Raw genomic sequence first — 15,931 nt, forward strand, 5'->3', positions numbered from 1 at the left:
GACCCAGCTCGTCTGCAACGCCAGGAACAGGAACCGGCCTCACCAGCCCAGCGGTCCGGGGTTGTAGCTGGCATGAAGACGGGCGAAAACGCAGCATGACTTGGGTTCTGAGCTAAAAGAGGGAAAACGACAGCTTGGAAATTGTCAGGCCCCCCTTTTCCTCGGTACCTCCAGGTACAGCCTGCAAGTACTGGCAGGCCTCATCTCCAATCGTGTCAATCTCGCCTGCTCTCAGCATGGCCTTACTTGTGCCTCAGTTCGTCGGTTTTCCTCTCCGTCCCTCGCTCTCTTTTCTCTTTTTTTCCCTTTTTTCCCTTCTTTCTTTTCTCTTCCCCCTCGCACACCTCTTCGTGTCTACCTCTTCTTATTCTCTTGTTCCTTTCGTTTTCTTTCTTTTTCGCTCTCTTTTCTTCCTTTCCCGCCCGCTCGTCCACTTGCGTCCTTTTTAGCCCGTTGAGCGGCATTGCATCCAAGCTTCGCAGGCGGTACCTGATCGGTTCTAGTGCCTGGAGTAGCTCCCCTGGGTAGCTCTTGGTAGCACTTTGGTAGCACTTGATAGCACCAGATAGCACTGGGCTGGAACGGCCATCGATCTCTTCTGGCGCCTCAAATCATGCACACAAGGCCCCCGCCTGCCCTCACTCCCACTCTGCACTAGCACCAACCTGCAGCCATTGTCGAACCAGCACTTTTTCTCCTCCGATCCTGCATGCACGACAGCCCGGCCTAGTACTTTTACAAGACGCAGCCCGGTTCCCTTCTCTTCGTCCTCTTCGTTACCTCGTCTTGCGTGCTGTGCTGTGCTGTGCTGTGTTTGCAGCCCGCTCTGCTCTCCCGACTGTTGCACCTGCATCCAACACATCCGCGCCTCCGCCAAGTCCAGTCCTTCTGCCTCCCCGCCAGCTCTGTCGGCTCTTCTCTCTCTCATCTCTCCCTCTCCCTTTCTCTCTGTTTGTTTGCTTGTCGCTCCCTCAGACTTTCTTCCCTCTCGCCGCGGGCGCCTTGAAACAACTACTCTCAACCTTACGCCCGATCCGAAATCCGCTAGTCACTTGTCCAGCAACTTGCGACATCGCCATTGAAATTAAGAGGCCCTCGCTGAAACACGCAACAAGAGCCACGCTCAGCTCCAAGTCTTCGACCACTCACTTACTCACCCACTCTCTCATTCATCACTACCCGTTACTATCGATCTTAGTTGGTGACCCACCGCCCGTGGTGCTCCAATGTTCAGTCGACGACACAAGAGCCAGCACGTCGACAGCCGCCGGAAGAAGGGAGACTTTCAAAGCACTCTTGGTGATCTGGGCCTCATCGCCAGTCCACGGTCAGGAAGGTCGGCTGGCCCTCGATTCAGGCCTGAAAGTAGTGCAACGGATGCTCCGTTCCATCTTGAGGGTAGGCATATCTCATCTCCCGCGCCCTCTATATACGCCCATACACCCCCCCCCTTAGACTAGATGCTATACTACTATGCGCCGCGACTCGTTCCCATAAACACCCCCTGCCTCCCCTTCGCCACCAACTCTCCCCTCCCCGCGATGATGACAATTTTTTACGCTTCTCTTCTCCTTGACAATTTCACTAACCTTGACTCCCTTCAGGCCAATCCTCATTCAAGTCGGCAGCCTCTCGCAGCACCGTCTCTCTCCAGCAGCGAGCGCGGTCTGGAAGCTCTGCAAGCACCTCCACGTCTAGAAGGGTAGGGGGCATCGACAACAACGTCATGTCGAGCAGTGCGGATCGAGGCCGCATGCGGCGGGACAGGACGTTCGTCGGCAGCGAGTGCGCCGTCTGCGAGGAGCCATTGGAGCACACGCTGCGCGGCGAGCGCATCCTGCAGTTCTCCTGCTCCCATGTCTCCCACGAAGCCTGCTTCTACGAGTTCATCCGCGAAATGGAGGCACAGTACTGCCCAACCTGCGATGCCCCGTTGCATCTCGACTCTAGCCGCGGCGGCAATGTCCTGGACATCAGTTCGTCATCTAGGCGCACGGAAACGCAGAAGCATGCCGCTAATGAAGATGTAGACAAAATCAGCAACATGGTGCGCACTGCCGGCACTGAGTCAAGGGCTGGCACCGTCACGCCGGCGCCCACCTGGGAAGGCCAGGGATCGCCCAACGTAGAGAACAGCACCCCGAGGCGGCAGCCGCTGTCGCACACCCCAAGCGTTGGCCGGTCGAGCGTTGGCAGGTCGAGCCATCGCGATATCAGGGACTCTACCTCGGAGCGCTACGCTTCAACGAGACATACTCGCAACGACAGCACTGGCATGGCCTCTTCGAATGGCTATCCCGAAACCGCCCAGAGCGGCTCTCAATGGCGCCACGACTATGATGTGCAGACAATGGAGGCGACGCCCAGCAGCCCCCGTCCCGCTACAAGAAACCCTATCCCACCCCCGATTGTCACCATTCGCTCCGAGTTTCCCACCATCAGCCGATCTCGCCAGCAGCAGACTCTCACCTGCCTTGTTACCGTTGAGGTTCCCGACAACAATTGGCGGCCAGATCCCGAGGACATCGGCTCGCCCGTGCAGTCTCAGTTGGCCATTAACCCGGGCATTACTGAGGCGGCCCCTCGCGCCATATCGCCTGCTCCGACGCCGACGACAAGTGCTCCACGCTTCCACCCTTACGAGTCCGCCGAAGTTCTTGAGGAGATGACGGAGAATCTACGCAACCGCGTCGACAACTGGCATGGGTTGGAGTTTAGCCGATTCGGGCAGCTGAGGCTGTGCGGCACGCTGCGGGTGGGCAAGGATAAAGTGTCTTGGCAGGAGCTCGAGTGCTACCTCTTTTCTGAGATGCTCATCTGTGTCAAGGAGAAGAAGCTTCCGGCTCAGTGGGACGATGGCCAGCGAAAACCGGCCACCCGCTGCACGCTCAAGGGTTCCATCCTGATCAAGAAGCACCTTAACGACGTGACGGAGACGGGTGCTATTGATGAGAATATCCTCACGCTCAACCTCTCCGTGGCCGAGCTGCCCCAGTTTCATCTCAGATTCGACAACCGAAACCAGCTCAAGCTGTGGAACCAAGCTCTGTTGGACTTGAACGCGGTCGACTTTGCGCCCTCTGTTCGAAGCCCCGACCTGGACCGCGGCGAAATGTCTGAAAACGACGAGGATCCCGATTGGGGCCGCGTTGGCCGGCAGCGTGTATCCTCCGTCGCCTCGTCATGGGGTCACAAGTCCACCGCGACTGCGATGACCGAGTACACCAACGTGCCCAGCAAGACGGCCCGCCTTCCGACCCCCGTTCACGTTCCAATCGACGTTGTCGTAGTTGTTCCTATTTCCTCTTCCATGCAGGGCGTCAAGATCAACCTGGTCCGCGACGCGCTGAAGTTCATGGTCAGCACTCTCGGCGAGAGGGACCGCATGGGCCTTGTCACGTTCGGCTCTGGAGGCGGCGGTGTGCCTATTGTTGGCATGACTACAAAGGCCTGGCCCGGTTGGTCCAACGTCCTGGGCTCGATCAAGCCTGTTGGACAGAAGAGCCACCGCGCGGACGTGGTTGAAGGGGCCAATGTCGCCATGGACCTGCTGATGCAGCGAAAGCACAACAACCCCATTGCCACCATTTTGCTCATTAGCGATGCGTCGACGTCTGATGCTGATTCCGTGGACTTTGTCGTCTCTAGGGCAGAAGCCGCAAAGTAAGTTGGGCAACGTCAATAATCTTGAGGTGTAATGTGCTAACAAGACTGCCGTAGGATCACGATTCATTCTTTCGGATTGGGAATGACGCACAAGCCTGACACAATGATTGAGCTCTCAACAAGGACCAAGGCATCTTACACATATGTTAAGGACTGGATGATGCTGCGGGAGTGCCTGGCCGGCTGCTTGGGCAGCATGCAGACTCTGTCTCACCAGAACGTCAAGCTTAAGCTCAAGCTTCCCGAAGGGTCGCCTGCCAAGTTCCACAAGATCAGCGGCGCTCTGCAAATCACCAAGCGAGCCACGGGACGGGACGCGGAAGCGTCGCTCGGCGACCTGCGCTTCGGAGACAAGCGTGATGTGCTGGTGCAGCTCGTCATCCTCCCCGACACCTCTTCTCAGGAGACGCTTGCTCCGGATCCGTGGGACAACATTGTCTCAGGTCTTGAGGCTCTTGGCGGCTCGGCGGATACGGATACCGAGAGGACTCTTTCGGTCGAAGAAGTGCCCCTCATCCAAGCTGACCTCACCTGGGGCGACATCTTGCGGGACGGCACCACTGCGCAGATGCCCCGGCCGTCTCTGCTGGCCATTACGATGCTTCCAGCAAACATGGGCCAGAAGAACCGGTGGCAGAACACGCCGCCCATCCCGCCGCACCCAAGCGTCGTCCAGAGACGCATGGAGCTGCTCACGTCCGACATGCTGACGCGTGCACTGACTCTGGTGAGCCGCGGTCAGCACGACCGCGCTCATACGCTGCTGAACGAAACCCGCTCTATCCTCAAGGGACTTGGAAAGGGCGGCTTGCCTCCTGTGCCTCCGAGCAAGTCGTTGCCCTCGACACCGCACCCGGGCAACGACGGGTCCTCGGCATCCGGAACGCCAGATCGGAGGCGCAGCCCGTCTCCCAACTCGGCGGCATCCTCCTCCGGGAACAACATGCCTGGCTCTGCACTCGGACCTCCTCCTCCCCTGGGCCGAACGCGTTCTGCAGACGGACTGGCGCTCGGCGCTGGCATCGATGCCACGACGGTGTCTGCTCTCGACGCCGAGCTGGAGAGCAGCCTAGAATGGATCAACCATCCCGCCGTGTTCGGTCGCGACAGCCGCAAGGCGGTGCTTCAAGCCATTGGCGTCATCAGCTCACAGCGAGCCTTCACGTCTCGAAGCCCTGTCGAGAGCTTGTGGGCGAACCGCATCAGTGGCATCAAGCGCCTTGCAGAGCGCAGCCGAGAGTGGCGAGAAGAGGGCGGCGGCGAAGGTGGTATCACAGAAGAGGCTTGAGTTGACTATTTCTAGTCGGGGACGAAGGACGGTCTTGTCTACTTCGTTTATAGCATGGTCATGGCGTTTGGGGAGGCTGGCTGGCTTTTTGCCTTTTTTGCTTGTTTTGTTAGCAAGCTCTACGACGGCCTCATGGATCTTTTCTTTCCTTTTCCTTTTCATTTTGGAACGCTCTTCGGAATCTCTTGGAACGTCTGGACGTATTCACGACTCTTTTTCTTGCAAAAGATATCTTATTTACCGACTTGATGGTGATACATCAAGCATAGAAATCTATGACGCTGCAATCTCCTGTCTCTCTCGCAACAGTATACCCCTCAAGACGCACACGCACACGGACTCCCTCTATCTCTTGCGGATAGCCAGAGTTGTCGCCCCCTGCTTGTTTCCTGAAATCTTTCCTTTTCCTTTTCGAGTCGTTTCTTTTCTTCTTCAGAGTCTTGACCCATCTGAAATTCGCGGTGCAGGATGATAGTCCTTGTTAGCACCTTTTCAATCTCCCTGATACTCTCGAAGAAGAAACATATGCTGCGCATTGCTTGTTGTTACACTTTTTTTTTTCTTTAGTGCGACTCATCTCTGGAGCCTGTGTATATTTCCTTTATCCCCCTTGTTTTGTGTTTGTACTGAACGGGTTGGTTCGGATTCTCGGAAGATGGTTACTGTCTCGAGGAATACTTGGCGGAGAGCGAGTTTGCTTGCGTGCATGGACTGAGCAAAGATGCTTTACGTGTAACATACTTATCTTTTCTACTTGCATGCTATGGTATCACGAGAACACAGTGGAATGGATGGAGGCCATAGTTCAGTCCCGAGCTTTCCATTACTCCTTGGGCTTTACTGCTGAATATAAGGCTGATGAGCCTGTTTCGCTGGGCGCTCAACTCTGTTGCCGTTCCAATTGAGTGATGTACTGCAACTACGTGTCTATAGGGTTTACTGGTGGTCGCTCAGCTTGTAGCCGAGCGACTGAGAAAGGGGGACGAGATACGATAGCCAAAGATGTGAGAATCCTATTTCCCATTCTGCAACGATTCTTTCCCTCTCTCTTCAAAGATGTCGACGATGAAAGCCACATGTAACCAGCTCATTCCAAAGAAGATATCAGCTTTCACGGGCCCAACAGAGACCATGTCTTTCAGTCCTTCTTCTCAACAGGATTCGCCAACGCCTCGAGAATCTCCTCAAAAGCCTGCACAATCTCCCCCGCATGCTTCTCCTCCCACTCCCTCCTCGAAGTCTCCCCCAGCTTGCCCTCCCCGACAGCCAAAAACGCCTCGGGCCCGACGCCGCCCGCAAACGCAAGCTGCGGCCTCGTCTTGGAGACCCTGAGGCCGACGCCCTGGAGCGACGTGGCGACCTGCTCGGAGGCGATCTTGCCGCCCGAGATGCCGTAGCTGACGACGGCGGCGGGCTTCCCGTCCCACTCGTTCTTGAGGTAGTCGATTGCGTTCTTGGTGCTGCCGGCCATGCCGTAGTTGTACTCGGGGACGAGCAGGAGGTAGGCGTCGTGGGAGGCGACCTCGGCGGACCAGCGCCTGGAGTGGTCGTGGACGAAGGAGGCCCGGGCGGGGACGTTGGCGGGGACGACGGGCTCGTCGAAGACGGGGAGGCGGAAGGGGGCGAGGTCGACGGTCTTGAGGGCTGCTGAGGGGTTCGAGGAGGAGGGGATGTGCTTTGCGAGGATGGCGGTGATGAGGGATGCGATGGAGGGGCCGACGCGGGGGGTGCGGGTGCTGGTTATGATGAGGGCGATGGAGGGGGCCATTTTTGATGGTGTTTTTGGGCTGTTGTGAGTGGTTTTGTGAGATTTTGCGTTGGTTGTCGTTTGAGGATGGATGAGGTAGAGCGGTAGAGTTGAGAGAGAGCGGGGGGGAGAGAGGAGGAACTGATATATATATATGTATGTATGTATATAGATATATAGGAGGTATGCATCGTTCGTATAGAAGTAGAGAGACTATATGAGTCTATACAACTGCTCATATCAAGCCCATCTTCTCCCAATACCCCAGAGTCGGGCAACTACCTAAAAGAGCTCCCCTATTTCCGACGAGATGCAAAGTTCCAGGAGCAACTCCGTACAAGGGAAGACAAGTCCCCCTTTCTGCAGCGGACAAAGCATTACTAGGCTCAGCCAAGAATAGAAACAAGAAAAGGCAACATGAGAAAGAAAAAGAGTATGGGCATCTTTAGTCCTCTATACGGGGTACTCCAACTTACACGAAACGGCAAATCCTCCCAAGTTCGAGGTATCAAAACAGGCAATTGGATCCCGGCGTTGAGCCCCCTGATTCGCCCGAACCCTCTCGGCCTCAAGTACAGACCGGGTCTCCAACCGCGCGGGATGCCCCATTAAATTCAAATCATACCAAACAAAGGGATCAAAGAGGAAAAGGAACATGAGGTACAGTGTTGCCTCCGGCGCTGTGATACCTGATTGGACAGTTGACCGTTTAACCGAGTTGTTGTGTGGCCTTGTCAAAGGTTGATAGGCTATGTGCTTGTATGCGGTGGTTTGAGGCTTGTAATTCCGACGCCTCGCTGGGGCCGTTGTATATCCGCGTATAAGTCGGTCTTACGGAATAGCCTCAACGCCTGGTACCCGTATCGCGGTCAATAGGGCGGAATTTGCGATTCGTGTCATCGGAGTGCGTATTGTTATAGTCTTATTGGACTGAAGGTTGGTTGAGCAGGTTGAACGATGGTTGAAAGTCCGCATCATGGGAGCGCGGAATTACATATACGAGTACACGTATCACTGCAACATGCCCTTCCCTACCCTTGGATAACTTTCCAAGAACAGAGAGCTCATGAATTGGTTGCTACTGTTGTCCTTCCATAATGCAGACGCACAGACATGTGATTAATATTCTATATTTTTTCCTAGTCATCATATTACATAGCCTGCCTCAACATGGTCCGGGATATCTATGCTTTTATGCCTCCTCTCAACCCACTTCAACTTCTGTTCCTTCAGTCCTCATCCCAGTTCTGTAAATGATAGTTAGCAAAGGACATCATCATCAAAGGGGGCCCAGAATCAGCTTCAACTTACAGGGTTGGGACCAGGAGGCTTCGGCCCTCCAGCCTGTCTCGCCACGATAATCTGGTCGACTGACAGGACCGTGCGGGCAGCCTCTGTGGCGAGGTTGATGGCCCAGCTCTTGGACGCCAGCAGGTCGAGAATGCCCTCCTTGGTGGCGTTCAACACTCCGTTGCCCTCCTCGTTCTCCACGTCGACACCGGCATCGCCGCTCTCGCTCTTGTGGTGAGCAGCGTACAGCGTGCTGAGAACCTCGGTGGCATCCAGACCGCAGCTCTCGGCCAGGGTGCGGGGAATGACCTCAAAGGCCTCGCCGTACTTCTTGATGGCGTACTGGCTCAGGCCAGGCGTCTTCTCACCCTGCGCCTGGATCTTGGCGCTCAGTGAAATCTCCGCGGCACCGGCGCCGGGCACCAGCCTGGGGTCCTTGGTGATGGCCTTGACAACGTTGACGCCGTCGTCGACCGCTCGCTCAATGTCGTCGAGGTGGTTCTGCGTGGCACCACGAAGGACCAGCGTAGCGGTGCGCGTGACTTCGTCCTCTTGCCTGAAGACGGTGACTCGGTCGCCGCCAATCTCAAGCGTCTCAACAACGTCGATGCTGCCCATCTCGTCGGGCATGGGGGCACCCAGCCGAGCCAGGGGCGTGGCGCCGACGACGCGGCAGATTCTTCGCAGCTCAAACTTGCTGAGGATGCGGATGTAGAGGATGCCGAAGCGGTTGAGGTAGTGCGAGGCCAGGTCGCCGATGCGGTCGCCGCAGACGACGACGCGCAGGCCCGAGTCGTAGAGCTCCTTGATTGCCTTCTCCAGCTGTGCCTCCTCGCCCTTGGTGAAGTCCATCATCTCCTTTGCGTTGTGCAGCAGCACGGTGCCCTTGGTCTCTGTCTGGCTCGTGTCGATGGGGCAGGTGAAGACGCCGACCTTGGCGCGGCTGGCCTTCTTGATCGACCCATCCGGCTCCTTGGGAAAGACCATGCCCTTGACGACCCTGCTCTGGTCCAGGCTGCCGCCCATGATCTTGACCACTCGGATGTTGTCGACGTTGAAGTTGGCGGGGTTCTTGGGCAGCACGGCCAGCACGGCCTCGGCCACGAGCTTTGACAGGAAGTCCTCGTTTCCGTTCTGCTTGCTGGCGATGACGGTCCGCAGGGCCTTGCTCAGCTCGGCCTGGTTCTGGATCTCGCCCACCTTGTCGACGGCGAGCTCCTCGAGCGTCTCCAGGGCAATCTTCTGCGCCTTTTCGTAGCCGATGACGATGTCGGACGTCTTGAGGCCCATCCGCAGCAGGTCCTCGGCCTTGCGCAGCAGCTCTCCGGCCAGGACGATGACGAGGTTTGTGGCGTCGCCCATCTCAGCCTCCTGCTGCTGGGAGGCCATGACGAGCAGCTTGGCGGCGGGATGGACGACGTCGAGCTCGCGGAGGATGGTGGCGGCGTCGGAGGTGAGGATCATCTTCTGCAGGTGGTTGATGACGACCTTGTTGCGGCCGTAGGGGCCCAGCGACGTCTGGACGGTGGAGGTGATGGCTCGGCAGGCGTCGATATTCCGCAGCACGGCGCCATCTTCTGCGTCGTAGCTGGTGGACGAGGCGTTGGGTCAGCGTGTGCTCTATCTTGAGGCTTGCAGGTGGCAGATGTGGCGGACAATGCCCTGTGTGTTTGTTCTTCTTGTGCATCTGGTATATCTCTGTGTGGCATTTGGATGGATGGCGGGGTTGAAGCAAGCAACTCACCTGTTGTAGCCCTTCTTGAAGAGGCCCGCGTTGGGCGCGTTGGGGATGTTGAGAGACATGGCGGGTAGAGACTGAAACCGGGACAGTAGATCAAGATCAAATCCGTATCCTCGCCCAGACACGCAATGTTGACGATGGGTTCGTTTTCCAACCCTTTTGGAGCTCCTTGGGAAAATCTTGGGGGGTCGTGAGTTGCTGGCAGCCTGGGGCAACTTTTTGTGGTGCTTGGCCAATCAAGGCGGCGTCTGGCGAGGAAAGGGTGTTAATCCGCCCGCCAGCGGAAGCTGCCCCTCCATGGCCCGGTTCTAGCAGTGCATGGAAGAGGCCGAAAATAGGGGTTATGATGCTTGTATTCTATTGCACCTCGAGCTGCTACAGATGGGACATGTTGTACTTCTTCTCAAATTGACAATCTACATAGGAGCTGTACTGCATCAGGTTGAACCGTCTTGAAGGGCAATTGGCTTAATAGCTGAATTAGTACCTAGCGAGAAGTGGTAAAGAGTTCAGCTGCAAGTATAGTACTTGTAGCTGCTAGCGGTACCTTGACACAGACGACCACCTCAGTCTTGATCGTGACGGGTTCCATGAAATTCAAGAGACTGCTGCTAAAGGCAGAAATAAACCACATCATCAGACTCAGCTACTAGCAACACCTTCATCGATCCTCCACATACAACAGAATTGGTAGAGACTAACAGCCGTCTTCGAACCCATGATGCTGACCTGTCCAGCACTTCATTGGACAGTACAGGCTGCTGAGTAACCGCTTAATCCCAGCACAGCGCCGTCCCTGTCCAGCTCCAGCAGCCGTTAGTGGAGGCTCGCAGCTGAAGCGCCCGCTGAACCGCAGCCTCGCGGCATTGAGCCCAAACAAACCCGGAGGACCTCCAACCATGTCCCGATGTCTGTCTCATTTGATCCTCTTCCGCCTCTTTCTTCTTTCTCCTCTTGCATCTCACCCCCCCATAGAAAGGCCGATTATTAGATGGAAATATAGTTTTGCTGCAGTCATCACGGCCTCCGAGGCTCTGTTCTTGCGTTGCTCGTCTCGTTCCTATTTCATGGCTTTTTGTTTTCTTCATTCTTTTACCATCAATTGTTGATTCAGGCTCTGTCTCGTCCCTCCCCTTCACTTACAAGCCAAGCGTCCCAACTCCTCCCGTATCGCTATCGCACGCGTTAACCCGCGCCTTGTGGAGCGTTTTTTTCCTCTCGTTCGCTCCCTCTCGCGCAGGTCCGCTTTGTTTGGCGCTGTGCTCGCTCGTGCCTCATTGTACTGCCTACATTCCGTGGCTGTTTGCCTTGACCCAGCCAGAGGTACTTGTACATTTGCGCATTGCAGTGGCTGCTGAGACGTCCATTGGAACTGCCCACTGCAGCCTGAAGCGCATCGCCCTCGGATAACGTGCAAGTACCTCGACTTTTATCATCGGATCATGGCGCCCCAGCCTTGTGAGTCCTAAGCCTTCCAGCTTCTTTTCTGCTTCCTCTTCCCCTTCCTCCCTTCAACAACGTCCAATCCTCCCTCTCGGCCGTCTCGTCCGCATCGCATCGCTCCGCCATTTGCCGCGCCGCGTCACTTTTGCGATTGCGAGGTCATCGTCATCCGCTGCTCGGAAAATAAACGAGGCGCCATCGCCATCGCATCCGCCCACGCCTCGCTCCATTGCCTCGCAGCTTTTTACGCCCTCCCACCACAACACTCCTTCACGGCGATTCGAACCCGCGCCTCTCGGCTCCCAATTCCTCCTTCATCCTCGACGAACCGCGCCAACGATGCCTTCCAAGAGAAAACTGGTCTCCGAGGCTAACACTGAGCCAGCCAGCGTGCCGTCGACGCTGCCGCCCTCTGTCGAGGAAGCCTATCGCCGGAAGTGCGTCCAGCTCAAGAACCGCACCAACGAGGTCGAAGATGCCAACGACGCTGCCCGCCTCCGCCTCGCCCGCATAAAGCGCCAGGTCGAGAAGCTGAGGATAGAACGGGCCTTCTTGCTTGAGCAGCTGGCTAAGCGCACCAGCACAAACGTCGAAGATTCTGAAGGCAGCCCCAGCCCGCCTCCTACGGTATGCCTCCTAGCAAACTTCATTCAGTCTTTTCTACTTCTTTTTTTTTCGGTCTTTACGCTGCGCCATCCGGCCTGGCCAGACGTGATTCTTCTGGCTTCTTTTTTGACTCTCTCGCGCGTTGCTGCTGCTCCCCTTTCGCCCCCGTCTCCCCCCCAAACCTTTTTTCAGTGTTGATATTTGAGTGCAACGACAATAGGCAACCTCCTTCGATATCCCCAATGAGTCGAATGCTAACCCCCGAAAGCCCAAGGATAAGCCGCTACGCATTAAGAAGGGCCACCGGAAATCCAACGCCCCCGCGGACGCTGATGCCGACGCCGACGCCAAGGCTGGCTCCGCCAAGGAACCCACGTCCCCTGCCTCCGAGTCCAACAGCCAGGCCAAGCGCTCGCGCCCCAACGGCGTGGCCAAGTCTCCTCAAGCAAGCAAGACCCCTTTTGAACTGTACTGCGAGGAGGCTCGGCCTGTGCTCGAGGCCAAGGAGAGGGACGACAAGGACGAGGCCGAGGTGAACATCGACGAGGAACTCAAGCGTGACTGGGAGGAATTGCCAGAAGCCGAGAGGGAAGAGTGGCAGGCCAAGGCCGACCAGCTGAGCAAGGCACAGCAGGAGGAAGAGGACAAGGCCGCTGCTGAGGCTGAAAACAACGACAGCCCCAAGAAGAACAGCCCCAAGGCTGAGGCCGACACTGAGGCCGACCCTGAGGCTGAGGCAGAGGGTGACGCAGACCCTGAGCCAGAAGCTGAGAAGACTGAAGCCCATGATGAAGATGTTGAGATGAGCAACTATGACACGGAGGACCAGGAGACGCAGGATAAGGACGGCGATGATGAGAAAGATTAGAAAATGAGGAGCCGGCTACGCAACGGAGGCTGCGTGTCGGGACGGGAGACGGCAGACGGCAGACATGTGCGGAAGGCGTTTACTTTCCTTTTTTTTTTTTTTTTTTTCGGCAACAGGACACAGAGAGGTTTTTGATTTCGGGGTCTTTTTTGCTTTGGCAGTCAAGTCTTCCTTTGCTTCTTCTTTTCCTTCTATTTTTTCCACAGTAACTGTACGAGACATTTGTAATCTGGAAACAATCGGGGTGGACAATGTATACAAGGTAGCCAGGCCAAGTCTCCCCCCCTGAATTGAAATCACGGCGAATAGACCTTTCAATAATCTTCACCTTTTCTCACGATATGCCTAGTTCTCGAGAATCAAGAGGAGAAATCAATAGATGTCAAGAATATGATGAGCCTGTTGCGCTTTCATTCCAATCGTAGAAAAGAAAAAAAGGTAACTATATCAGACTTGGATTTCTTCCCAGCCATTGACGCCGCTCACCTCCCGTGATGCCATTCGCTCGACAAATCAGACCAAATACCCAAGGTATGGTAAAAAGAAAGGAAAAGAACAGAAAAAGAAGAGGAAAAAAGAAAGGAAACTCCGATTCTCCTTTACGCAAATCCCATGAACTTCATTTGTTCCCAACAATGACGGCGCGAATCCTCTGGACCATTAACTTCATTCAGATCTCCCCTGCGTACAAGTCGACTACAATATTGATCGCGGCCACCAGGATTTCCATGGCAATCAGAATGATAACTAAACAAGCTGGTCAGCAACCCACTGAATCCGCGCCGCCAGAAAAAAAGAACAAGGGAAAGTAGTGTGTGCAAAGGCGTAGAGTGAAACATACCAATCCATTCCAGCATTTCACCGTGGCCGTGCGTTAGCTGATCTTTCAAAACCGCCAGCAAATCAGCAATGACATCCAACCGCTCCGTGACCAGGCCGACTCGTTGATCCATCTCTAGATAGCTCCTGGCGGCTTGATAAAGGGGCTCCAGCTGGGGTTCGACCCAGAAGAGCTCCGGAGTATCCAGCACGGAGCCGTTGAGATGGATGTTGATTCTCAGGATGAAGAGCTCTCCGATTTGCATGTTGATCTGCTTCCGGTTCAAATTGATTTTACCCGTCAGGGCGATCTGAGTCGGAATGTCCTTGCAGGTCTCGATAGTAGAAGCGATGAGTTCTTCGAAAAGAGAAGTCTAGGAATCCCATTAGTCAACCGCACGCTTTACTACACCGCCCATTTCATTGTCACATCAAGTCCATCGTACCTTGACGCTCTGTGCCAAAGCATGGGAAATGGCGAGCTTGGTCATGTAATTGTTCTTGTCTCTCAGCGTGATAAAGTCGTTATAAATCCGCGCCTGGTATTCCCTGGTGTAATAAAAGTTGAACTGCTCCGTCTCGACATCATCAGGAGCCAGCTTCTCTAGCTCGAACTTGGCAATATCTTTCAAGAACTTGGCCTCTTGCGCCTCGGTCATGCCCCAGATGACCACCACGCCATAGTCAAACAAAAAGACTTCTGGCGTGTGGATCTGGATATCAAAGTCCGGTACGGAGTCCTTCATGGATGTATGCTCAGGCATAGAGGGACCTAACAGCTCTTCGCTAGGAAGTTCGCCAGCCTCCTCTCGACCAAGACCTTGGTCAATCATGAGGCCCTCGCCGTAGCCAGAGTCTTCTCGGTTATCGTTATGCAGAGATCTGAAATGATCTCTCTCAGCCTCGCCGTCCATTAGTTCGCTCCCTGTGGAGTGCCGTCGTTCAGGGGTATGCTCTGTAGTGCCATGATTACGCTCGGGCACCTCATGGTGTCGATGACTTTTGCCGTACATGTAGGGCGTGTAGATACACTCGTCGATGAGCTTGGGGTTCGCGCCGCGAGTCTTGCCTCGTCCTTTGAGGAACCTCATGAGCCCGTCCATCTCGTAGCGATTTGCGGTACAGTACGCGGTCACGCGCGGCAGTCGATCTCGGTCCGCCTTTCCAAGCCGTGCAGCATCTCTTCGCGCCGTCGGGTCTTTGATCCGGGTATACTGGGCGTAGACATCCCTCCCGCTTTCTTCGTCTTCATTCTCTTCTCCTAGATCTAGATTCGGCAGCAGCTTCAGCTTCTCCGTCTTCTTGGTGCTTCTTTGTGGGCCAATCTTGGGTAGCCCCTGTGCCGACGCAACGGGCATAAACCCCTGACTATTCCGCCTGCGAAGCTTGTTGTTCAAGGCCGCCAGCATCGGCGGGCCGGCGACAGCACTACCGCCGGCTTGATTGTTTACGTTATGGGAGGCATGGCTCCTTGGTAACCGCTGAGGCTCGGGCTCGATGGTTCGGCTGACGGGGTTCGCGCTAAAGGTCACGGTTCGTGTGGGCTTCGGCCGAGAGGCGTCGGACGAAGGTAGCAGGGGAGTCGTCTCTGCAGCGCCATGGTTCGCAGTATCGGAAGAATCCATCTCGAGTGCCGGCAGCTAGGAACTGGGGGCTCTGGAGTGGGAGACTTGGAGCCAAATCAAGGGCTGCCGCTCTTCTGAGCAATGACGCCGGGAGATGGCGTTCTATTGGCGAGACGGGTGTTTGACAGGCACAAGAAAAGTGACAGACTGCTACTCAAGGGGGTATTATCGCTTCGACATTGGAAAGACAGACGGCATTGGAGAGCGATTGAGTCGGTGAGGAAGGGATAGCCGTGATGAAGTTTGTGCAAAGCCGCGAGAAGTGCAGTTGCCCAGCAATTGCTGTTCGATGACGGAGTTCAGTCCAATTTTCCCAAGCCGGTTCGGGGGAGAAACGGTCTAGGCCCACTCGGGAATGAGGCCATACTGCGTGTGTTATGTAATCAGAAGCAATCCAGAAGGTTTGGAGGCTTTGGCAGGCATTTCAGCCACGCTGATTGGCAGAGACTGGAGCACGTCTGCTATGAAACTAAACTGAGCGCCCCACTAGAGCTTCGTGCAGGATCTGGGACGGAAACATGAGCAAACGGGCAATACCTACCTGTACATGGCGGGACTGCAACAATACATGGAAAGCTTAAGTACCTCTTCTCTTGCACATGAAGATGCACACAAGAAACCATCCATTCACTCATATCTAAGGTATCTAGATGAAGCAGTGGTTTGTCAGAGGCAGAATCATCATGTAGACTTCCAGAGTGCTGTGCTCATTTATACGGCAAATCTTCTTTCGACAGCGAACTTACAGCCTCAGCTGCAAGTAAGGTATGTATTTACAGCGCCAGAGCGTGCGAACAACTCGAACCGCGGCTTATCTTATGAAAGCACAACCTTCGGG

At 55.4% G+C, this 15,931-nt stretch overlaps 5 protein-coding genes across 5 annotated transcripts; 2 read left to right on the top strand and 3 right to left on the bottom strand.

Annotated features, from left to right (window-relative positions):
• Nucleotides 1-1,226: 1,226 nt before the first annotated feature.
• On the top strand, nt 1,227-4,954 carry BBK36DRAFT_1196191 (hypothetical protein; the record flags this gene model as incomplete). The annotated part of the gene is made up of 4 exons (XM_024896929.1): nt 1,227-1,327; nt 1,675-1,976; nt 2,031-3,663; nt 3,721-4,954. The coding sequence occupies 4 exons, from the start codon at nt 1,227-1,229 to the stop codon at nt 4,952-4,954; spliced, it is 3,270 nt and encodes a 1,089-aa protein (XP_024750632.1).
• Nucleotides 4,955-6,092: 1,138 nt separating this feature from the next.
• BBK36DRAFT_1196194 (flavo protein) lies at nt 6,093-6,725 on the bottom strand (the record flags this gene model as incomplete). The annotated part of the gene is made up of 1 exon (XM_024896930.1): nt 6,093-6,725. One exon carries the CDS (start codon nt 6,720-6,722, stop codon nt 6,093-6,095), a length of 630 nt encoding a protein of 209 aa, XP_024750633.1.
• Nucleotides 6,726-8,003: 1,278 nt separating this feature from the next.
• BBK36DRAFT_51656 (T-complex protein 1) lies at nt 8,004-9,794 on the bottom strand (the record flags this gene model as incomplete). The annotated part of the gene is made up of 2 exons (XM_024898195.1): nt 8,004-9,579; nt 9,736-9,794. The coding sequence occupies 2 exons, from the start codon at nt 9,792-9,794 to the stop codon at nt 8,004-8,006; spliced, it is 1,635 nt and encodes a 544-aa protein (XP_024750634.1).
• Nucleotides 9,795-11,501: 1,707 nt separating this feature from the next.
• On the top strand, nt 11,502-12,649 carry BBK36DRAFT_1196201 (hypothetical protein; the record flags this gene model as incomplete). Its single annotated transcript, XM_024896931.1, has 2 exons — nt 11,502-11,802; nt 12,002-12,649. The coding sequence occupies exons 1-2, from the start codon at nt 11,515-11,517 to the stop codon at nt 12,647-12,649; spliced, it is 936 nt and encodes a 311-aa protein (XP_024750635.1). The 5' UTR covers nt 11,502-11,514.
• A 670-nt stretch (nt 12,650-13,319) lies between these two features.
• Nucleotides 13,320-15,093, bottom strand: BBK36DRAFT_1139970 (DUF155-domain-containing protein; the record flags this gene model as incomplete). Its single annotated transcript, XM_024893342.1, has 3 exons — nt 13,320-13,396; nt 13,491-13,842; nt 13,915-15,093. 3 exons carry the CDS (start codon nt 15,091-15,093, stop codon nt 13,320-13,322), a joined length of 1,608 nt encoding a protein of 535 aa, XP_024750636.1.
• Between the last annotated feature and the right edge of the window lie 838 nt (nt 15,094-15,931).

The sequence above is a fragment of the Trichoderma citrinoviride genome, assembly GCF_003025115.1.
Source record: "Trichoderma citrinoviride strain TUCIM 6016 unplaced genomic scaffold BBK36scaffold_5, whole genome shotgun sequence".
Taxonomy (NCBI): domain Eukaryota; kingdom Fungi; phylum Ascomycota; class Sordariomycetes; order Hypocreales; family Hypocreaceae; genus Trichoderma; species Trichoderma citrinoviride.